At 45.0% G+C, this 23,814-nt stretch overlaps 1 protein-coding gene and 1 long non-coding RNA gene across 2 annotated transcripts; both read right to left on the bottom strand.

Annotated features, from left to right (window-relative positions):
- Positions 1-15,739: 15,739 nt before the first annotated feature.
- LOC121192201 (titin-like) lies at positions 15,740-23,264 on the bottom strand. Its single transcript, XM_041053782.1, has 12 exons — positions 21,837-23,264; positions 21,652-21,723; positions 21,422-21,540; positions 21,212-21,272; positions 21,032-21,126; positions 19,236-20,916; positions 19,051-19,122; positions 18,823-18,941; positions 18,613-18,673; positions 18,433-18,527; positions 16,133-18,321; positions 15,740-16,039 (listed from the first exon to the last, which is right to left on the bottom strand). Exons 1-12 carry the CDS (start codon positions 23,262-23,264, stop codon positions 15,798-15,800), a joined length of 6,234 nt encoding a protein of 2,077 aa, XP_040909716.1. The 3' UTR covers positions 15,740-15,797.
- A 104-nt stretch (positions 23,265-23,368) lies between these two features.
- On the bottom strand, positions 23,369-23,814 carry LOC121192229. The gene is made up of 3 exons (XR_005895176.1): positions 23,753-23,814; positions 23,543-23,603; positions 23,369-23,457 (listed from the first exon to the last, which is right to left on the bottom strand). It is a non-coding gene; the product is annotated as an uncharacterized LOC121192229 (long non-coding RNA).

Raw genomic sequence — 23,814 nt, forward strand, 5'->3', positions numbered from 1 at the left:
TTGAGTGCAAATTTTCCAGTATTCTGTCCACGCCTGCTCACACCACTCATTTTTTTCCTGCTCGAACATCTGAGATGAAAACAAATATAAATAAATACATATTGACCTAATGTGATCACAGTGGAAATCCCATCAGAGAAGACATAAAACAGACGATCTCCAGTTTTAAATGAAAGGCTTCTGTTTCTACAGTATATTTCTGCAATCTCATATCTTGGTTGACAATAGTAAACAGAAAGTACAGATAAAATGAAAGTGGTGGAGAGACAAATAGAAGAAGGACATGAATTTGTAAGCTTAAATCCCATAGTCTACACACTGCCAGTGGGTTTTCCTGTTCTTGGGCGGTTTAGGTAAGAAAGCGAGAGAGATGGCTGGGTTCGGTCTGAGGGTCACGCAGTTTAGCAAGGCCAGAGAAACCTTTTTTTCCCCATGGAAGCTTTCAGAACTGTCACACCTGCTTAGGTCTCTAACATCGCCCTACCCCCACCCTCTTCTTCCTCCATCTCCTCCTCTTCCCACACTCCAGCACTTCCCCTCCCTCCCTCCCACATCACCCAGCCACCACAGAAAACAAACTCTCCCTTTATCACATCCCCCGGACGTTCCCTCTGTCGCTGTCATGCCCACAAGGCAATTGTTTTGTTGATGGTCAAAGATCAGTGGTTTGGATTTTCATGAATGTCTATCTGGCTCTGTGTGAACTGAAAATTAAAGACCTTCCATTGCAGGAGTCTGGTTCCTCTACTTGGAGACAGGAGTTCTAGGAAGAGCCATTAGTGAGGGCACTTACAAATTCTGCTGGTACTGCAAAAATAAGGGGGAAACATGGCACAGTCCCAGCAACAGAAAACTTAAATTTACCCTCTTAACAGACCTGAAGCTAAAAAAACATGGCAGGTGGTGATCACGTCTTTTGCTTCAATAAATAAGTAACATGACATTTCAGGTTGTGATTATTTCTGTGGAATTGGGGGAATGAGCCCAGTTTTTTTTCCCCCCTGTTAAAAAATGTAATAGCTCATTTTACTTTAGAATATTTTATGCCCTAATAACTCTGCTCCCATTACAGTCATTTTTGCTGAAATGTGGACACCATTATTACACCCTTCTGTGTGCACTCTTCTGAAATTTTGAGCAAGGTATGCTGAGACTAATATAAATATGCACTTGAAACAGACAAAATCCCTCAACCTTGTAACTGACAAGAGCTTAGACCTTCCTCAGTAGCATTTGCTTGGGTTCATCATGGTAACACTTTGGCATACAATATAACAGAAGAGCATAATTCTTTGAAGCTGAATACAGGTTTCATTAATATGTCTTTAAAATGGTATGAATCAATATTTTTATAAGCGTACAAGAGACGATTAAGGGTCAGTGAGTGTTGAATTATAATTGTCCTGGACCGTGACTCCAAAAGGATGATAATGTTTCTCTGTGTCTGCTGAATGTATAAATACGGCAGTTGTTTGCTAACGCTAACAACATTTTGTCATGCCGGTGGTATAGCTTTTACTTACTGAAGTCTGCATTGCCGTTAATTTTTCTAAATGCGGTGTTTCTGTGTTGTGAGCATCACAAACAAAATTCACCTCCTTTGGGATGTCGGCAGAAGCCTCGCAGATGGATGTTTCAGAATCTGGGCAAATAAAAACGAAAACTATCTGCATGGCAAGGAAGGTGAGAAAAATGTTTTTGAATCAAATGAGTAAAAATGGGTCACTCGCTTTGGCAAAACCCAACTCTGCAGCTCTACTGACCCAACAGAATAACAAATATTACTATCCTCTCATTCTTGAGGATAAACCAGAACTGTTTATTAAGAAAAAACAACACATTTAAAAACATCATGTAACAATTTCTTTCAGGAGTGACAAAAAACATTTTTCATACAATTCATCTTCACATTGGCATGTACTCAGGAGCATTCTGCTTTAAACACAGTCTGCTGTGTGTTGGTTTGTCTCACCTGCAGACAGCGTCCTCTGCAGTTTTACCACCTTTCAGTCAAAAATGCAAATCGAAGTGAGAGACTCTGGTGTTGCTTCATTAAAATTTACTTTGCATTAAACCTTTCCTCGTCAAAATGTGCGACACTGAGCTCAGCCTATCTTGTCTACAATACATGATGCGTATAAAGACAAGCAAACACACAAATCTGAATTTGATCAGTTGTTCAATGTCACAAATTCCTCCGTGACTAATGGAGAAAACCTGGTGGCAGACGGTATAGTTGGTCTTGTGCAAATACTCGCTCACGCACCCAAGCCATGGGTAATCATTTTCCCATTCCCTCCTGTATTTCAGTAATCATTTTTTTTTTTTTTGCTGGGCGGACAAACATTTATAGGTTTCCATTTTTTAAATCTCCTGCCGCTGTCAGGCGTGTCGTAGCAACGCTGACAGTTCAGGTAGTGGAACACAACAAGGCAGACAGGCTGAGGGGTTTCCTTCTATCTCAAACAAATCGCCCTGTCTTAATAGCTGATATTTTCTCACATTACATTTACATTAACAGAGGTTGCTCTGTTTCTGCTGGATATGTAAATTGGCAACTGTTTGCTAGTGGGTTTTGGAGTTATTCTGCCCCCTTGTGGCCAAATGTTGATTAATGTACCTTTAAGTTAAAAAGAAAGTCGTTAGTGGTTTTTATCATATTTTGTGTTGAGTAATAGCATAGAAATTGTCAGGAACATGGTCTGGAACTGCTTCAGTTTAGCATCATTTTCATCTGCTGCACGTTACATCATAAGCTGACTACCTGGCCAGGATCCCAAACACCTGGTTTATACCCTTAAAGAATGATATTGTCTGATATGTGCGTTTGACTGGTGTGATTTATTCTGAAAGTAAGTAAGCCACGTCTGAGCCCAGGGGGCAGAGGAATGGCTGAATCCGTTTACTCACACTCAAGGATTTCATTCATTATTTTCTGTGAGTGCTGTCATTATTGTTTTGTCTTTGTGTGTGTGTTCAGGTGGGCACTTGTGTGTGTGTGTGATTTATGTAGAACATGCTTCACACTCAGGAGCTTTCCCTCTCTCCTTCACACTTTCATCGGACCCAAATGAAAAGCCAATAAGGTCTTTATAGACACACATATATCTCCACATAATGCCCGCGGCTCGTTAAGTTTTTATATCCAGTGTTGCCTCTGGGAGATCAGTCAGGTTACAGTTTGCATTCAGGCCTGGTTCTATGTCTACAGGAGGCAAACAGTAAAGAGGCTGGGGGAGATGTTTAGTCTCTGAGGCAGGACTGTTGTGCCAAACATAGACTGGGTGAAGATTTCACTGTGCTGTAAACACATTTGGACTGGAATTTATTTCTCTCCTTCTCCTTGTATGAATACAGTTTTCTTCTATTAATAATGGGGAGTCAAAGCGGCACTTGTACACAGCTCTTATGTGTTTATTTTTTAAAGTATACAGTATTATGGCACATTTCAAGATATTCTGATGGTGCTAGTTTTTGATGGTAGAAAAACAAGATTATTCTGGATGAAAATTGATGTCCTTGGAAACTGTACAGGGGCTTTAACAGAAGCAAAACTGACTTTATGAATCACAGACAGATAGATTTTTTAAAAAATGTATTTATTGCCACTGTGTGTTGCTTCATTATCTGGCTCCCTATCGTTTTCCTATACTGCCCGTAGCAGCAAAAACATATCTGCTTACAGGTGCAGCTTATCATAAACTACTGGGTTGTGTTGAGCTGGAAATGATTTTAGAGATAACTCTGGGTGATGGGTTGAGCACTGAACTTTACCGGCATGAGACAATCTCACAAAAACTTTGTGTATTCTTTCAAATTCACCAGTCAGAATCACTAAAGTATGAATCCAGAAATCCAGATTCCAGATATTATTAGAAGCTATAGTGCAGCTATAGTAAGCCTATTTTCTTTCAAATATGGCATCATTTATATTCATTTTGTGCTGTTAATCATCTTCAAAGAGCAGACACCGTTCTCTATTCCAGTTTATGAACTCATCATCTGGCTGTCAGTTCAGCTTCTCCTTACTCACAACAGGTGGACTGTCACGGCTAAAACTCAGACCCTGCGCTGCTGGTTCAGTGACACAGAAACATCAAACAGGGCTCACAGCCCATTTGATATGTCAGACCGTGGTCTCTCCTGCCTCTCTCTGCTGAATAGTGTCTAGAAAGCACAAATACTATAAATAATCTCTGAAACCAATAGAGGATTTAGCACTTGGTTTTAGGCTCTAGTAATTAGAAATGCATTTAGGCCTTCAAAGGCCGGCTGTAGACGGAGATCAGAGGCCTTTCTTAGCCGCTAAAGCTCTGTAAAGAAATGTCATGAGTACCGAGATCCCGGCCGCCCCCTTCACCTGCTTTCTACCTTCGGGGCATTTATAAAAATACAGCCGTAACTCATCCCACATTCAGTTTTTAATGATTGTAAATGATATATCTCTCTTCGCAGAGCTTCTTCAAAGCAGCCATTCTTTTAAGGTAAAATAGAGGAGTAAAGCAGAGGAGAAATCCTGCCTTTGAGCTTCTTTTCAGCGTTCCCTTTGATCCAGGTCTGTGTGTGTGTGCATGTGTGTGTGTGTGTGTGTGTGAGAGAGAGAGAGAGAGAGAGAGTGTGTATGTGGTTGTGTGCATGCAGTCCCGTAAATGTGTGCGTGGGTATGTGCACATGTGCACATACCCACTTCATGTAAACAGCAAACAAAAACACCATTTTCCCAAGAGTCAAAGATGTGTGATCAAATACATGTGTATACACAGTATATTTGTGTGTGTGTGTGTGTGTGTGTCTGTGTGTGTTTGTGTGTTCGTGTGATGAAATGAGAGGGTGGGGTTCTTCCCAGCTAATGACAGGTGCCGCAACTTTGAATGCAAACAAGAGAAAAGAACAAGTGCAGCCGCCGCAGTCACCCAACTTTCCCTGCATCATTACCCCACGCTTTGAATGTGTCATGCATGTGAACACGAACGCAGGGAAATGTAATCTATCACCTCTTTGCTCCACGTATCTCTGAAAATTATTCACAGTCATTTGTAATTGCGTGGAGGAGACATTTTCCTATTCATTCCCTCAGAACAATATTCACATTCTGACTCAGCTTTCTGCAGCTGTCTAAAGAGACGTTTGACTCCCTCCCTTGACATTAATGTTTTTGCATGGCCCTTGCTGCATGCACAGCCATATAATGTTCTCTTTATCCTCCCACTGCTGCACGGTAAGGCTAACGCTGTGTGTGCTGACTGTATGTCTAATATGTCCATGCTGTTTTGCATTCAGTCCACCGACCGACCAACCCCACAGCGGGAAATCATGTCACACCTGCTAATTTAAAACACAATGTTTTGTTTCTCACCTCGCTGCTCGGCTCACCAGGCGTGCATCAACACAATCATATGTAATCTTTTGGGTTTTTTTGGGTTGAGGCCGAGCACACACACACAACAAAGAGGCCATCAATCAAAGCCCCACGGGGAGTTTTTTTTTTTTTTGTCTTTTCACATATCAGGAAACCCACCTCTTCCCTGTCATTTTGGGTAGTCTGATTGTTTGGCAGGCTCGACCCCCTCCTCACGTCGAGGTTACGAGGTCCTTCTTGAGTGTCGAGTCAGATTTGTCTCGTTTGGCCTTTAGTAAAAGCACACACACATTGCAAACAATGCACACACATTCCCGAATAAAAATACACTCACACACAAGCTGTGGGCGAAGCAGAGGGTGAGGCCTCCCGACTCAGACAACACCTGGATCCAGACAGCTGGCCTGATGAGGTCTGATGTGGCCTCAGGCGTCTGAAACTCTGCATTCTCAATGGACTCGCTCAACTACCTGCAGAGCGTCCTACCGTAGAGAGGTCAGGCAGACCTTCCAACCTCAGGGGCCAAGGGTGTACTTTAGGTGAATTTTAAAGAAAGGGTTTTTTTTTATTTTGTTGCAATGTTCTGTGGAGTTCTGTGCATTAAATCCCCTTAACTTTTCCCTTCACCCAGGACTGGAGGTCCAGTAAAGACTATATTACATAATCCACCACCGAAACTATACTTTCCTCTGTTTTTGGTGACAAAGGGGGAAAATAAAAGATGACTGTCAGTATAATAAATGATTAGACATGAAGTACGTAATGAAACGACAAGTTCAGAGAAAATATTGGCTCCTTTAATGTGACTCAGCTGCATACGACACCCACACACCAACTGACATTTCAAATGCTTTTCATCTCTTTACACTGACGCTTAAACACTTTCAGCTTCCACGGCTCCTGTTCCTATAAAATTTCAACCAACTTGCTTTCACACTTCAGCTGCTTACAGCTGTTGCACTCCTAATGAATGACAGGCTGATCATACATCTCACTCAGCTGACCCTACAACATTATGGTACTTTCACCTCAACTCACCATTCGACATCTTTCTTTGCTGAAATTCAGCTGGCTTTAAGAGCTTATCCTTTTAAGCTGTAATCTTTAGGATGACCATGAAATCAAATGTCACTCTTCATACTATTTACTGCCTGCTTTTTTTTTCTCCTGCAGTTTTAATTGTTGGCATAACAGCACACTCCGTGGAACGATTCAGTGATTCTGTCACCTCAAAACTTGGAAGTGCCTTTTTTTTTTCCCATCAGGCTCAACCCTGTAAGTTAAAGGGCGTGAATTCCATTTAATATTCCACCCCCACCACTCTCTTCTCGTGGTTTTGATTATGATATGAGCTGAGGAGTTAATAAGCGTATTAATTACCTGTGTAGGAGACAAACCAGCTCCCAGAGTGAGCCCACAAACCCCTTCCATCTCCCCCCACCTCCTCCTCCTTTCCTCCCACACACCAACCGTTGTGTTTAAATAAGCCATCATCGTCCGACTGTCTCCAAGGTCAGCCGAGGCTCTGCAGTTAGCACAGTACCTGCTACGGCAAGTCTCCAAAGTCACACAGTAATGAGAATGATTAGAATAATACAAGGTCAAGCAGGACGACAGAGGAATCGACAGAGGAACATGGAAAGAGAGAGAGAACAGAATAGTGGAGAGTGAGGAAATGGTTGTAATCTTCTTGGAGACAGGATGTGATCACGGCTCGATACTCAACTTTCTAATTATCTCTCTTTGTCAGAGAGTGAGGCTACTGTTAGACAAACACGCATGCACGCGCACACACATACACATACACATCAACAGACAGCACTCGCAGCATGACAAGTCTTCAACCTGTCTTGGACATCTCTGAAAAAAAAAAAAAAGTGTCAAACCTCATAGATTCGCTCGATGTGACTATATGTCTGGTCTGTCACTCTCACCCACACACGCACACACTGAGCATTAATGTGATATCGAATTTCAACATGGATGTATCCAGGGCTCTGGGCATGCCGGGGCATAGGTGCCTTCTCACAGCAAGCTCTGGTGGAGGAAGCCAAAACCACAGCGAGAAAAGAAGAGCGCCGGCTCAGTGTGTACAACGCATACAGCCAGAAGTCAGAACAGGTCAGCACACAGGAGTAGCCCACAGCCCAAATAACAAGCAGAACAAACAGCAGGATTTCATTCCTCAGTTGCAGACTTTCTCCTCTGAATGCTTATAGGAATTGGTATACACCAGTGCTGTCATGATAGCAGAATTTTAAATTTCACAGGCTACAGTGTCAAGTTTTTTTTTTTTTTTTTCGGTTTAACACTTTACTCATGTTAGAAAGGTCATCCAATTCCATACTGTGGCTCAAATTAACTTACGACAAAGAGCACATTGTTTTAAAAGGTGAAACAAGTAATCATTTAGTCAGCTGACATTAAATTAATCAACATCAAGTTTGCTCAATTAAAGAGGATGAAAACTCAGGGCCGTGGTGTTATAAAGAAGTGAACTTAACAGACACACACACCTCTGTAGCCCACTCCTCACGCACGTCATCTTTTCTTGTCTGACCAGAATGAAAACAGGACAGTGTGACTTAATCAATAATCACTCCTCCACTGACTATTTACATTCAACTAATCCCATCTTGCTTATGTTTCGTGTCGAGTCTTTTGTGTGTCTGTGTAAGGTCACAGTCACTTTACCACAAATGCTTTCTTCTGCATTTTACACACAACATTGGTTTTACTGTTCTCTTTACGAATAAGGGCTGAGTGATCATTTGCATGTTTTGCCAGCTCATCTTCTTGTCCCCTTATTGTCTGGATGACCAAGCACGAACTTGTCGAATGGTAGCAGCTGATAAATACGTCAAGAAACCCAAGATGGTCTGAGGATCTCAGTGCCTTTTTCTTTTATCCCATGGACCACTGGAAAAACTCATCACCTGCATCTCTGTCTTCACAGATTTTTTCATCAGATCTCACCTCTGCCATCAGGTACAGATCATCCTCCCATGAGACCTGTCAGTCTTGGCCACAAACCAAATTTAATAGGACTTATCTTTAATATCTTTATGCTTGGTTTATAAGCTATCACAATGAGGAATTTGATTTGAAAAAAAAAAAACCATTAAATATCCATAATGGTATCTTTGTATACAGAATCTCTGCTGACATATCACATTGCAGTGTCCATATTGTACTTTTAAATACAGGACTCCAGAGAAGAAAACTCATTCTATTTCATGGCATAGAGGAAGGAATTTTATTTCTTCAACTCAAAAGCTGAAATAGGTCAAAATGACCTTCAAAATAATAAATACACCTGTCCCATTACCTTAGATTACACAATGAACTGATAGAGTTCATGCTACCTTAGAACAACTCAACATTTTGGGAAATACACTTATTTGCTTTCTTGTCAAGGGTGAGATGAGAAGATTAAAACCACTCTCAAGAGTTAGATTCTCATCTAACTCTTGGCAGGTATTTCCCAAAATGTCAGACTATTCCTTTAAATAAATCTGTCCCGCTAACCTAAACTGCACAAGCTACCATGAGTCTTGTTGAGTCAATATTAGCCAAAATGAACAGTGAGAAATTGAAAGCTGCAAAGAAAAACATCAAACAATGCACAGGGGTTTTGATATCAGCTGGGTGTCTGTGTTTCTTGGCCCTGTAAGCAAAACACTTTGCCATTCCAGCCCTGGCTCCAGTTTTGTCCACCAGTTTATTTGGACTGGGATTCAGCTGAGGACACGCTGGAGTCGTTGATGCTGAGGCCACGTTTCTTCGCTGCTTGACCCTGACTGCTGCAGCTGTCAACAGCCAGAATGGAGCTCTGTGTCTTCCAGCCCTCTTCCTTCCTGCTTTTCTTTTTTTTCTGATCGATGCATTTAGGGCCTGTGGCGGCGATGTGGAATTTGATGCTTGCAGAAAAACATTTAGTGCAAATGTAGAAGATCTAAGAAAGCAATTCAATCCCCTTACAAAGGCACAGAACTGCTGTTTTATTTCAACTTCATCAAGAAAACAACAATGTGACTGAGAAATTAGAGGCAGGAAGACAAATCAGCTCATGTGCACTGGGTTTTGGCAGCAATAGCTACAAGCTTTTATCTCCAGGTTGTTGGTTTTTGTGCGTCTGCTGTGTCTCTGGATACTCGCAGTCTCATTTGCATTCATACGACAGAGCAGCGGCCATAAAACTGACATAGGCGGGAGCGTAACTTAATGGCCTTTTTTAAAGTAATAATGTACTGAGTGGGTATATTTATATGAATGTCACAACGTGTGTGATGGTAAAAGGGCAGGAGTTACAGCGTGAGTGTGTGTGTGTGCGTGTCTGTGTGTGTGTGTGAGGGGAGGTTTACTTTCCTGCTTCATGTGGCTGCTGCACATCATCAGTGAAGTGAAAGACAGCATTCTGGCATCTTTTACACCCCAATACACAGGAGAATAAATTCTCTCACAAGACCACCCTGTCTTCCCACACATGCACACACATACACGGACACACTCTCACAGCAGCATCCTCAAAAAAAAAAAAAAAAAGAAAAGAAAGAAAGAAAACCATAAACATTAGGCACGAGGAAGTTGCTGAGAAGTGAAAAGCTGTCTAAGCTGTTGATCCTGTTTGCTGCTTTGAAATTTTTCAGGAAATCTTCCTTTTCAATCTTTTTCACTGAGTGAAAAGGATGAGCGCGTGGGGAAGGAGGCTGGCAGAGACGGAGTCTTATCTATCGTGGGGCAGAGTAACACCCTGTGAAGCTCAGCACACTCAGGTGCTTCATCTCATGTGTCCTCTGCCAGTAAAGCCTAAACCCTTATGAAACAGCGGGGTGGCAGGAACAGAATGCCGTCTGGTAAGCCAGTATCTATGGGCGACATGTAGACGTAATACAAAGTGTGTAAATGTTGGAAAAGCTATGATCATGGTAAAACGTTGACAGTTGGTTGGAGATGAGATGTGAATGGCAGAGTTATGGAACAGCCTCACAAACAAAGTGCAACAATATAAATCTTTCACTGAGGTTCAAACATTTTCAACTTGTGTACATGTAACTCAGTTCTCACCACCTAGAGTGAATTTGTGCCATAGCCGCATGTGTCTTTCCTCTGATGTTGTGTACAGTCATGCTGCCTGAACCTGCCTTAAAGCTGCACTAATTCATTTTTTCATTTTAACAACAGATCAGTTGTCCATGTGTAATGTTAAAGGTCTTGCTTGAAGTGACAAATCCACAGTGAATTATCACCCAATCATGCAGTTCCCCTCAGATCTATCAAGCATTTTAGTGTCTCTCAGCGCTTTGTTTTTGTTTACATTATGGTTTACTGCTTCACTGTTCTGGTTCAGTCTAACGGCTCTCATCTGCACTGTTTCCAGACACAGCAGGCAGCTGTTTTCAATGAAGAAGAGCACCAAAGAAAAAAAGAAAAGTCAGCAACATGCTGGTGAACATAATGATGCAATTAGCTGCTCAAGATATTTTTTTAAGAAGTTGGAGGAGAACAAAGCAGAGCCGAAAAGGACCCGAAACACGACTTCAAATAAAGGCTAATGTTGCTGCATCCATTTGATGTGTAAATAAGCAACAGTTTGCTGACAAGCATCAACTTTGATGGTGATAGTACTGGTGATGTAAACGGCAAACATCAAGTGTTTGAACAAGCGACCGATGCTGCTGTTTTTTCTGGTGAGGTCTCACGAGTCTCAGGACTGAATGAGAATATTTGGGTGAGGACAGTGAATGAATGGAACACTTTAACGCCTCAGAAAAAAATTAACTGAGTGCCCTTGAACATGGTACACCCTGCAGTGGATTCATCCAGTGGCCACCAGTAGACAAACTGAGGTTGTACTGGACAGATCCCGCTGTGAACGTGTAAAAATAAAGCATGGAATTGTTTGCACACGTTCAGCAAAATCCTTCCCTGGATAAAATGAAGAAGGTTAAAAATATATGTGTAGCTGTCATTGGAGTCTTGTTTGAACATTTGACAGCTGATGGTTTGGTATTTCAGTAACCAGAGGTAGGATTTCTTTCAACATGAAAGGCTTTTTTTTTTTTTTTTTTTTTGCAGTCTGCAACCCTACTGAGGGGAATGATGATGGAAAATAGAGAGTAAAGAGAAAAAGTTACGGGGGCCACAGAGAAAGACAGCGGGAGCGAGAGAGAATGAAAAAGAAAACACATATCTAGCTCAGAGGAGAAGCCTCTGAGGAGAGACGAGTTTTGCTCATTTTACTTGAACCTGCTCGTGTTCATTTGAGAAGTTGCGAGGTGCTGCTGAGAGATGCTCTGAATTATGGGAAAAATAAGCTGTGAAGAAAAAAAAAACACGGTGAGATTGCGACAAGTCCTTTGTGGAAATTCTTATCTGACTGGAGGAAGGGGGACCAAGGCCATGACAGATTCAGGGCACAGCGTGTCATTGTGTGTGCGTGAGTGTGTGTGTTTTTTTATTTGTCCTGCGAAATAGGACACGGTAAAAAGGTTCCTCCTCATCTACTCTCGTGTCATTCTTTCAAGGGCAAATGACCTTTTTGGCTGCTGCTTCGGCCTTATTCAAAACACACACTCACACACGCACGCAATACACACGGCGACGTTGTTTGCACACACGCTGGAAGAGAAACCAGAGCACTGGAGTAGATGGGATTTTCTCTCACATTCACACAAATTCACCAGTCTGCCAGTCTGAAGGTAACCTTTCCCCTCCTCCCTTTATCTTCGTCTGTGTAACACCCTCTCCACACTTCGTTTCTCACCTCCTTTCTCTCGCCGCACAAAAGAACACCTCGCGAGGAGGCGAGCTTTGCAATGAGATGAAATTTAATCAGACAAGAGGGGACATTTAATAGATCACCAAAGGGAAGAACTAAACACATTTTCCCTGCTTTTAAAAACAGTCCAAGTAGCAGTCAGCGCCACAGAAAATGCCCATAATCAAAACATAACAGTAACTGTCCGCGCTACAAAGTAATAACCACTGACAAATTGAATTGCATACTTTTCATGCCACTTGTGTCATCAAGTGTTTTGTGAGGCAACTAAAATAGCTGGGAAATCATTTACCAAGGCTGCGGAGGGTCTGTGCAGTCAGCAAAAAAGGTGACGGGTCATGAATTCTGTTTTCCACAGGGAAAAAGGATGAAAAACACTACCGAGGGAAATGAATGATAGAAGAGCCACGCTGGTCTCAAAGCCTGACGCTGCCAAAACACACTGCTGTGTGCTTGTTTGTTTGTGTGTTTGTGTGTGTGTGTGTGTGTGTGTGTGTGTGTGTGTGTGTGTGTGTGTATGCGTGTGAGCAGGGCTCTTATGCACACACCTGCCACAGTGTGTATGTGTGTGCCTGAAAGGATCTGAATTCAGGTTTGCATGTATAAGCATGTACATATTCCCAAATTTCCCCAAGGGACCTCCCAAAGGGATCAATAAAGTATATTCTATTCTATTCTATTCTTTTTGAATGTGATTTATTTATTTGTGTGTGTGTGTGTGTAAATGTGCAATCACAGTACAGAGCCAGAGTAATTAAGCACCCTCTGCTGGTATTTCACTGTGGTCTCAGTGAGATGGTTGATACCACTCTCCTGTACATCTGTGTAAACTGGAGCTTCTTTGTACTGTTGGTGGAGTTTCACCTATAAAAAGTCAGGCTGTATCAGAGCTTTTCAGATTTTAAGGGAGGTATGAGAGAGCTGCACAGAGGGAGAGAAGTGAATCAAAATTAGTGTGTGTCATGAAAGGGACACTTTGCTTTTTCAAACCCAGTTTAGATGAAACGCCGCCCACTTCCTCATGTGGTCGAGGCTTCGGTCGTTCTGTCGAGGCTCTCGTTACGCAGAAGTGGGAGTGGTTTCATCGAAACTAGGTTGGAAAAACAATGGACGCAAAAGGGACAGATGCATGCAGGTGTTGCAAAACAACAGGAAGTTAAGTATTGCAGTTTGGCTGCTTATCAACTCGATCAACAGTTGCAGCAGTGACTGTGATGCACAGCATCTGGCAGACTGGAGCCTGATTGGTGCAATTTGTGTCAAAAACTGGAGTCACAACTCATCAATCTAAACATATGGACATGAAACACATATTTTAGATTCAGTGTAACTTACACCAATGTCTGTCGTAAATATTCATAAATTGGCCTAGAAATCGTAGGAAAAAGATGCTCCTCATAATGCTGCAGCTTGCCTTGGAATGATCAAAGTTTCAAAGTTTTTCCTTGTGCGTCATACACAGACATGAGCGGGGTGTTGATCTTTTCATCTCTCTGTCATAAAGAACATGAATAAGATTATTTCAAAAACTGTCAAACTATTCATTAAAAAAATCAACTTGGGGGAGTATTCCTGAGGTGACTTGGGGCATCTAACATCTTCTCAGACATCACTAATTGCTCCAATTTGCCTCAGATGTTTGGGGACTGAATCAGTGTCCCTGTTACCAAAGATCAGCTCAGGCTAAGATCATAAGATATCATAACGCCACAAATCCTGAACTTCAGCTCGACTGCACATGTTAACTTCTCCCTGCCACACTGTCCAACATGAAGACAGAAATACAAGAAGAAGAAAAAAAAAGAAGGTGAAATTTCAGTGTAAATGTTCTCTATTTATTTTTGCTCATTTTCATTGTCAATCAACTTGAGTTGAGCGGTTTTCACACGTCTTTGCCCCAACAATGATCCAGTTCAGGTCAGATTTGTTTGTGCTGCAGAATTAACCAGACAAATGCACATTCAAGTGCAGTTGGTTTGTAGGATACTGAGCTTGCTTCAGGCTATGAAACATACCAGATGGTTGGGGTTTTACTGCAAACACGACTCCTCACAGAGTGCCAGGCAACAAGAAAAACACACACAGAGCTGTAAAATATGTCAGTGTGATTGCTGACACTCGCTGACATGCATCATATTGTCTTATCCTGTAAACCAGTTTGAGTAGGCTAATAACATATGTGAGGAGTTTCCTGAAAAACCTTTTCACTGTGGTTTTCAAGTCTGCAAAAGTTATTTGTGAACGTAACAAAAAGCAAGTGTACCACTTCAGTGTTGTTACTGCAAGTAGATACAGCAGGAACAGCTCTGTCTGACTGCAGGGCTCAAAAATCAACAGCAAACAATGTCTCCCCCATGTGGTTCACAGAGGGAATCAGAGCTAAAGAGGAAATTATTCACTCATGAATTTTGCATTCCACTAGGATACTACCTGTAAAGGGCATGATTAGGCCTGCAAGCATTCATACATATGAACATGCACCCATACACGCATATACACAATCAAATACACATACACAAAGTAATAATCTCATTTAATTACTGGATTCAAGACCAAAAGTTCAGCACAGAACAGCTTTCTTAGGGATTCGGGGCAAATTGTATCATGTTGCTATTACATTACATCAGTCAGTGTGTCCACGGGCAATAAAGCACCAATGTTGTTCCAAATGCCAATTTCCTGAGACAAGTTCATTTCACCTTTTTGCGTTCACAAAGCTCCTTTGCTCCACACGTACAGTTCCACTGAAAATCAGTTAACGAGTTGGAAAATATAAAAATGACACTGTGTAATGATTTTCTGGAAACATCAGGGGAAAGCTTTTCTCTGGAAACATTTATACTACATGTAGTTTGTATAATACTTTACTGAAAGTTAGGAAAACATCAGAGCAGAACATACTATACTCCATCCATTACTGTAGTCACCTATCTGGTGGGTTTGCCTCTAAAGAAAAAAAGGTGCCAAAATTACAAAAAGTTCATATCTCCTAATTGAGTTTTTCCTCACATGAAGCTAAAATAATGTGCTGTCATATTTCAGTCAGCAGGTGAAATGTGATTTTGATTTATCAAAGTAGTTGAAGTGGGTTTATCAGCTATTAATCCAAATTTTAGCAGTACTGCTGTCAGAAATCCCAAGAAGGTCCCAGAGGCTTCAGTGTATTTCAGTGTTTCATCCTGAAATATGTGAAGAAACTTTGCTTCATTGCCACAAATGTTCAGTTCTGTTAAATCTACACTCACTGAGCACTTCATCAGGAACACCTGTACACCTGCTTCTTCAAGCAATTACCCAAACAGCCAATCATGTGGTAGCAGTGTAATGCATAAAACCATACAGATACAGGTCAGCAGCTTTAGTTAACATTCAAACATCAGAATGAGGAAAAGTGTAATCTAACCACAACACCAGTCAACTGTTTCCAACCCATGAGTACTTTGTAGTTGTTACTACATAATTATATGAAAAGCTTTCTGTGGCTGATCTCTATGACTGGTCTAAGAAGAAGTGAAATGTGTTGATAAGAGGTTTTCCCACACATCTGGACAGTTGCAGTAAATGAAGCTGACAGAGGAGAAGTGACTGCAATGAAAGAATGAATTTATTTTTTTTTAAATGAACAATGAGAAAAAAATGAGGAAAAAAAAAGAACAATCAAAATAAGGGCTGGGCTAAATCTGCATCTTCAGGTTGGAAACTGCAGCACAAGGTATTTCTGAACCACCAAAAGAAGCTTTGGATTCTACACTTAGTCTTCTTTTTGGCCTTATCCTGGCTGATGGTCGGCTCATTATGCTCTGCAGTGAGGACAGGAGCTTCATTAGGTGGGGTGAGACCAGCTGGAACCACAGCAGGGTCTGGGTCTCCGGTGGGCTCCTTTCTCGCATCCTCACCATCTAGGACAGAAGCAGTAAATGCAGAATCAGCAGGAGGAGTCAGAGTGGGAACTTCAGTAATCTCTGGTTGTAGGTGAGTCATTGGCTGCTCACCTTGTTCATCAAAGCCAGTATTGGCAGAAGGTTCAGTGTCTGAGGTCAATAGAACAGGAAAAGATGGTACCACAGCAGAGTCTGGTTCTGGGCTGAGAGGAGGCGGCAGCACCAGTTCAGTCTGGTTAGTTCTCAGACCCTTTGTGATGGCAGGGAGGGAAGAAGGCTCATCAGCAGGGGTCATGGGAGGAGGTGGAACTGGGTCCACAGCAGAGTCTGGTTCTGGGCTGAGAGGAGGCGGCAGCACCAGTTCAGTCTGGTTAGTTGTCCGACCCTTTGTGATGGCAGGGAGGGAACAAGGCTCATCAGTCGGGGTCATGGGAGGAGGTGGAACTGGGTCCACAGCAGAGTCTGGTTCTGGGCTGGATGGAGGCGGCAGCACCAGTTCAATCTGGTTAGTTGTCCGACCCTTTGTGATGGCAGGGAGGGGAGAAGGCTCATCAGCAGGGGTCATGGGAGGAGGTGGAACTGGGTCCACAGCAGAGTCTGGTTCTGGGCTGAGAGGAGGCGGCAGCACCAGTTCAGTCTGGTTAGTTGTCCGACCCTTTGTGATGGCAGGGAGGGGAGAAGGCTCATCAGCAGGGGTCATGGGAGGAGGTGGAACTGGGTCCACAGCAGAGTCTGGTTCTGGGCTGAGAGGAGGCGGCAGCACCAGTTCAGTCTGGTTAGTTGTCAGACCCTTTGTGATGGCAGGGAGGGGAGAAGGCTCATCAGCAGGGGTCATGGGAAGAGGTGGAACTGGGTCCACAGAAGAGTCTGGTTCTGGGCTGGGTGGAGGCGGCAGCACCAGTTCAGTCTTCTTCCTCTTCTTCTTCTTCTTCTGGTTAGTTGTCGGACCCTTTGTGATGGCAGGGAGGGGAGAAGGCTCATCAGCAGGGGTCATGGGAAGAGGTGGAACTGGGTCCACAGCAGAGTCTGGTTCTGGGCTGAGAGGAGGCGGCAGCACCAGTTCAGTCTGGTAGGTTTTGGGACCCTGTGCGGCAGCAGGGAGGGAAGAAGGCTCATCAGCAGGGGTTCCAGGACATGTGGGAAGTGGATCCACAGCAGAGTCTGGTTCTGGGCTGAGAGGAGGCGGCAGCACCAGTTCAGTCTGGTTAGTTGTCAGACCCTTTGTGATGGCAGGGGGGGAACAAGGCTCATCAGTCGGGGTCATAGGAGGAGGTGGAACTGGGTCCACAGAAGAGTCTGGTTCTGGGCTGGGTGGAGGCGGCAGCACCAGTTCAGTCTTCTTCCTCTTCTTCTTCTTCTTCTGGTTAGTTGTCGGACCCTTTGTGATGGCAGGGAGGGGAGAAGGCTCATCAGCAGGGGTCATGGGAGGAGGTGGAACTGGGTCCACAGCAGAGTCTGGTTCTGGGCTGAGAGGAGGCGGCAGCACCAGTTCAGTCTGGTAGGTTTTGGGACCCTGTGCGGCAGCAGGGAGGGAAGAAGGCTCATCAGCAGGGGTTCCAGGACATGTGGGAAGTGGATCCACAGCAGAGTCTGGATCTGGGCTGGATGTAGGCCGTTCTTCTGCTTCATCCTGGCTGCTGCTCACGCCATTCTGGATGGCAGTGTTGGCAGGAGGTTCAGCAGTGATGGTCAGAGGAGCTGGTGGAGGAGTAGTGGCAGCTGAGTCTGGTGTTCTGCTTTCTTCAGTGTCATCCTCCAGACAAGGCTCCTTATTCTCAACTTCAGCAGGGCTGGTTTCAGCCTCTGCACCATCAGTCATGTCTGCTGGTTGGGTGCAGTTCTTTTCAGTGTTCACAGTCTGAGGCTGAGGCTCAAACAGCTCACAGATTTCTCTAGTTGTGACTTCAGCAATTGAGTTCAGGAAGTCTGCTGCAAAGCTGTTGAGCTTCTTCTCCAGGACTTCTTGGGTGTAAGCCTGTTTAACCTTTTCTTGGATAGACTGCACCATGTGGTCCCGGATGGAGCGGGAGAAGGTGACCTGACGGAGCATGGAGGACAGAATGGTGCCGACCCAGTCCTGAACAGCTTTGGTGACCCCGACAGCCATTTTGCTGAGCTGCTTGGAGGGCATGCTGAACGAGGTGCTTGGAGGGGGCAACCAGAAGCACTGCAGGACTTTTGGGACCACCTCCATCACCACCTGCTGTGGGGCCAGCAGTCTGGAGTTGTGGGCCTGTTGCTGCTGCTGCTCTGTCAGGCTCCTGGCGAAAGTCTGAGCCTGGCTGATGATCTTGGGATATCTGTGGGTCACATTCACATTTTCCTTCAAAATCATCACTTCACAAAAAGCACAGTCTCAGCACAACCACTGTACTGTCTCTGATAATAAATGTGTGTCAAGTATAACTCACTGAAACTTAGGAGGGATGGTCTCTGGGGAGTTGAGCAGCTGTCTGGCTTCAAACTCAACGTCCCTCATCTTCATGCGATTGTTTACGTCCATAACCTGAAACAAGGAATGAGATACGATGAGCAGATTGGACATGTTTACAATTTACTACTGTGAAGTTTTCTCAGGGTTCTGCTCTCACCAGTCTAACAAGAGGTCTTGCCTCCACCTGGTGAAAATCCTCCAGGTGAAACTCCCAGAGCCTTCAAACACAAAGAAAACACAAGCTTCATCTTTACACTTCCTCATTGCACACACACACAAAGAAAACACACACTGGTGTGACATGAGCAGAATTAAGGTCAAGAGTAGTGTTGGACTGTGTGTGTGTGTGTGTGAGACAGTTACTCACTGTTCTCTGAGTGTCTGTTTGCTCATCTCCACCAGCAGCTCAGTCATGTCTTCACCAGTGATCTCAGACGTGAGCTGGTTCTGCTGCTGAAGCCTGAGAACCTCGGTCACCAGTGCGATCTAAACAACACACACAATCATGTTTTTAGTTTTTAGTACATGAAACAATATGTGAGAATTCACTTGATGTTTTATATTGGTGTCAATATGAAAATATTGTGGTTCTTACCTGAAACCTGTAAGAGGCGATGTGCCAGCAGGTTTGCAGAGTCAGCTCATATACTGGTGTGCCAAACAAGACCTGTGAAGAAAATACAACATCAGTGATCCTTAGTTTCTAAATCAGAGATTTAAGTACACCTGAAAATATTCAGAGACAAACTGTAGTAAAGAAAAAGAGAAACTCTCACACACCCTGATGGGTCTGTAGACGCATCCACTTCCCTCAATAAACTCCATGGAGGATTTGGGACCCTGCGCGGCAGCAGGGAGGGAAGAAGGCTCATCAGCAGGGGTCATGGGAGGAGGTGGAACTGGGTCCACAGCAGAGTCTGGTTCTGGGCTGAGAGGAGGCGGCAGCACCAGTTCAGTCTGGTTAGTTGTCAGACCCTTTGTGATGGCAGGGGGGGAACAAGGCTCATCAGTCGGGGTCATGGAAGGAGGTGGAACTGGGTCCACAGAAGAGTCTGGTTCTGGGCTGAGAGGAGGCGGCAGCACCAGTTCAGTCTGGTTAGTTGTCAGACCCTTTGTGATGGCAGGGGGGGAACAAGGCTCATCAGTCGGGGTCATGGGAGGAGGTGGAACTGGGTCCACAGCAGAGTCTGGTTCTGGGCTGAGAGGAGGCGGCAGCACCAGTTCAGTCTGGTTAGTTGTCAGACCCTTTGTGATGGCAGGGGGGGAACAAGGCTCATCAGTCGGGGTCATGGAAGGAGGTGGAACTGGGTCCACAGAAGAGTCTGGTTCTGGGCTGAGAGGAGGCGGCAGCACCAGTTCAGTCTGGTTAGTTGTCAGACCCTTTGTGATGGCAGGGGGGGAACAAGGCTCATCAGTCGGGGTCATGGGAGGAGGTGGAACTGGGTCCACAGCAGAGTCTGGTTCTGGGCTGAGAGGAGGCGGCAGCACCAGTTCAGTCTTCTTCCTCTTCTTCTTCTTCTTCTGGTTAGTTGTCGGACCCTTTGTGATGGCAGGGAGGGGAGAAGGCTCATCAGCAGGGGTCATGGGAGGAGGTGGAACTGGGTCCACAGAAGAGTCTGGTTCTGGGCTGAGAGGAGGCGGCAGCACCAGTTCAGTCTGGTAGGTTTTGGGACCCTGTGCGGCAGCAGGGAGGGAAGAAGGCTCATCAGCAGGGGTTCCAGGACATGTGGGAAGTGGATCCACAGCAGAGTCTGGATCTGGGCTGGATGTAGGCCGTTCTTCTGCTTCATCCTGGCTGCTGCTCACGCCATTCTGGATGGCAGTGTTGGCAGGAGGTTCAGCAGTGATGGTCAGAGGAGCTGGTGGAGGAGTAGTGGCAGCTGAGTCTGGTGTTCTGATTTCTTCAGTGTCATCCTCCAGACAAGGCTCCTTATTCTCAACTTCAGCAGGGCTGGTTTCAGCCTCTGCACCATCAGTCATGTCTGCTGGTTGGGTGCAGTTCTTTTCAGTGTTCACAGTCTGAGGCTGAGGCTCAAACAGCTCACAGATTTCTCTAGTTGTGACTTCAGCAATTGAGTTCAGGAAGTCTGCTGCAAAGCTGTTGAGCTTCTTCTCCAGGACTTCTTGGGTGTAAGCCTGTTTAACCTTTTCTTGGATAGACTGCACCATGTGGTCCCGAATGGAGCGGGAGAAGGTGACCTGACGGAGCATGGAGGACAGAATGGTGCCGACCCAGTCCTGAACAGCTTTGGTGACCCCGACAGCCATTTTGCTGAGCTGCTTGGAGGGCATGCTGAACGAGGTGCTTGGAGGGGGCAACCAGAAGCACTGCAGGACTTTTGGGACCACCTCCATCACCACCTGCTGTGGGGCCAGCAGTCTGGAGTTGTGGGCCTGTTGCTGCTGCTGCTCTGTCAGGCTCCTGGCGAAAGTCTGAGCCTGGCTGATGATCTTGGGATATCTGTGGGTCACAGTCATTCACATTTTCCTTCAAAATCATCACTTCACAAAAAGCACAGTCTCAGCACAACCACTGTACTGTCTCTGATAATAAATGTGTGTCAAGTATAACTCACTGAAACTTAGGAGGGATGGTCTCTGGGGAGTTGAGCAGCTGTCTGGCTTCAAACTCAACGTCCCTCATCTTCATGCGATTGTTTACGTCCATAACCTGAAACAAGGAATGAGATACGATGAGCAGATTGGACATGTTTACAATTTACTACTGTAAAGTTTTCTCAGGGTTCTGCTCTCACCAGTCTAACAAGAGGTCTTGCCTCCACCTGGTGAAAATCCTCCAGGTGAAACTCCCAGAGCCTTCAAACACAAAGAAAACACAAGCTTCATCTTTACACTTCTTCATTGCACACACACACAAAGAAAACACACACTGGTGTGACATGAGCAGAATTAAGGTCAAGAGTAGTGTTGGACTGTGTGTGTGTGTGTGTGAGACAGTTACTCACTGTTCTCTGAGTGTCTGTTTGCTCATCTCCACCAGCAGCTCAGTCATGTCTTCACCAGTGATCTCAGACGTGAGCTGGTTCTGCTGCTGAAGCCTGAGAACCTCGGTCACCAGTGCGATCTAAACAACACACACACAATCATGTTTTTAGTTTTTAGTACATGAAACAATATGTGAGAATTCACTTGATGTTTTATATTGGTGTCAATATGAAAATATTGTGGTTCTTACCTGAAACCTGTAAGAGGCGATGTGCCAGCAGGTTTGCAGAGTCAGCTCATATACTGGTGTGCCAAACAAGACCTGTGAAGAAAATACAACATCAGTGATCCTTAGTTTCTAAATCAGAGATTTAAGTACACCTGAAAATATTCAGAGACAAACTGTAGTAAAGAAAAAGAGAAACTCTCACACACCCTGATGGGTCTGTAGACGCATCCACTTCCCTCAATAAACTCCATGGAGGATTTGGGACCCTGCGCGGCAGCAGGGAGGGAAGAAGGCTCATCAGCAGGGGTCATGGGAGGAGGTGGAACTGGGTCCACAGCAGAGTCTGGTTCTGGGCTGAGAGGAGGCGGCAGCACCAGTTCAGTCTGGTTAGTTGTCAGACCCTTTGTGATGGCAGGGGGGGAACAAGGCTCATCAGTCGGGGTCATGGAAGGAGGTGGAACTGGGTCCACAGAAGAGTCTAGTTCTGGGCTGAGAGGAGGCGGCAGCACCAGTTCAGTCTGGTTAGTTGTCCGACCCTTTGTGATGGCAGGGAGGGGAGAAGGCTCATCAGCAGGGGTCATGGGAGGAGGTGGAACTGGGTCCACAGCAGAGTCTGGTTCTGGGCTGGGTGGAGGCGGCAGCACCAGTTCAGTCTTCTTCCTCTTCTTCTTCTTCTTCTGGTTAGTTGTCGGACCCTTTGTGATGGCAGGGAGGGGAGAAGGCTCATCAGCAGGGGTCATGGGAGGAGGTGGAACTGGGTCCACAGCAGAGTCTGGTTCTGGGCTGAGAGGAGGCGGCAGCACCAGTTCAGTCTGGTAGGTTTTGGGACCCTGTGCGGCAGCAGGGAGGGAAGAAGGCTCATCAGCAGGAGTTCCAGGACATGTGGGAAGTGGATTCACAGCAGAGTCTGGATCTGGGCTGGATGTAGGCCGTTCTTCTGCTTCATCCTGGCTGCTGCTCAGGCCATTCTGGATGGCAGTGTTGGCAGGAGGTTCAGCAGTGATGGTCAGAGGAGCTGGTGGAGGAGTAGTGGCAGCTGAGTCTGGTGTTCTGCTTTCTTCAGTGTCATCCTCCAGACAAGGCTCCTTATTCTCAACTTCAGCAGGGCTGGTTTCAGCCTCTGCACCATCAGTCATGTCTGCTGGTTGGGTGCAGTTCTTTTCAGTGTTCACAGTCTGAGGCTGAGGCTCAAACAGCTCACAGATTTCTCTAGTTGTGACTTCAGCAATTGAGTTCAGGAAGTCTGCTGCAAAGCTGTTGAGCTTCTTCTCCAGGACTTCTTGGGTGTAAGCCTGTTTAACCTTTTCTTGGATAGACTGCACCATGTGGTCCCGGATGGAGCGGGAGAAGGTGACCTGACGGAGCACGGAGGACAGAACGGTGCCGACCCAGTCCTGAACAGCTTTGGTGACCCCGACAGCCATTTTGCTGAGCTGCTGGGAGGGCATGCTGAACGAGGTGCTTGGAGGGGGCAACCAGAAGCACTGCAGGACTTTTGGGACCACCTCCATCACCACCTGCTGTGGGGCCAGCAGTCTGGAGTTGTGGGCCTGTTGCTGCTGCTGCCCTGTCAGGCTCCTGGCGTAAGTCTGAGCCTGGCTGATGATCTTGGGATGTCTGTGGGTCACAGTCATTCACATTTTCCTTCAAAATCATCACTTCACAAAAAGCACAGTCTCAGCACAACCACTGTACTGTCTCTGATAATAAATGTGTGTCAAGTATAACTCACTGAAACTTAGGAGGGATGGTCTCTGGGGAGTTGAGCAGCTGTCTGGCTTCAAACTCAACGTCCCTCATCTTCATGCGATTGTTTACGTCCATAACCTGAAACAAGGAATGAGATACGATGAGCAGATTGGACATGTTTACAATTTACTACTGTAAAGTTTTCTCAGGGTTCTGCTCTCACCAGTCTAACAAGAGGTCTTGCCTCCACCTGGTGAAAATCCTCCAGTTGAAATTCCCAGAGCCTTCAAACACAAAGAAAACACAAGCTTCATCTTTACACTTCCTCATTGCACACACACACAAAGTAAACACACTCTGGTGTGACATGAGCAGAATTAAGGTCAAGAGTAGTGTTGGACTGTGTGTGTGTGTGTGTGAGACAGTTACTCACTGTTCTCTGAGTGTCTGTTTGCTCATCTCCACCAGCAGCTCAGTCATGTCTTCACCAGTGAT

This window comes from Toxotes jaculatrix, chromosome 13, assembly GCF_017976425.1.
Source record: "Toxotes jaculatrix isolate fToxJac2 chromosome 13, fToxJac2.pri, whole genome shotgun sequence".
Classification (NCBI taxonomy): Eukaryota; Metazoa; Chordata; class Actinopteri; family Toxotidae; genus Toxotes; species Toxotes jaculatrix.

What these genes read in the sequence shown, in the direction of transcription:
- LOC121192201 (XM_041053782.1), bottom strand. Translation starts at nt 23,264, where the DNA reads ATGACTGTGACCCACAGACATCCCAAGATCATCAGCCAGGCTCAGACT. An exon ending in TCGCCTCTTACAGGTTTCAG is followed by an intron (nt 21,541 to 21,651) that starts GTAAGAACCACA and finishes TGTGTTGTTTAG; the next exon opens with ATCGCACTGGTGACCGAGGT. An exon ending in AAACAGACACTCAGAGAACA is followed by an intron (nt 18,674 to 18,822) that starts GTGAGTAACTGT and finishes TTGTGTTTGAAG; the next exon opens with GCTCTGGGAGTTTCACCTGG.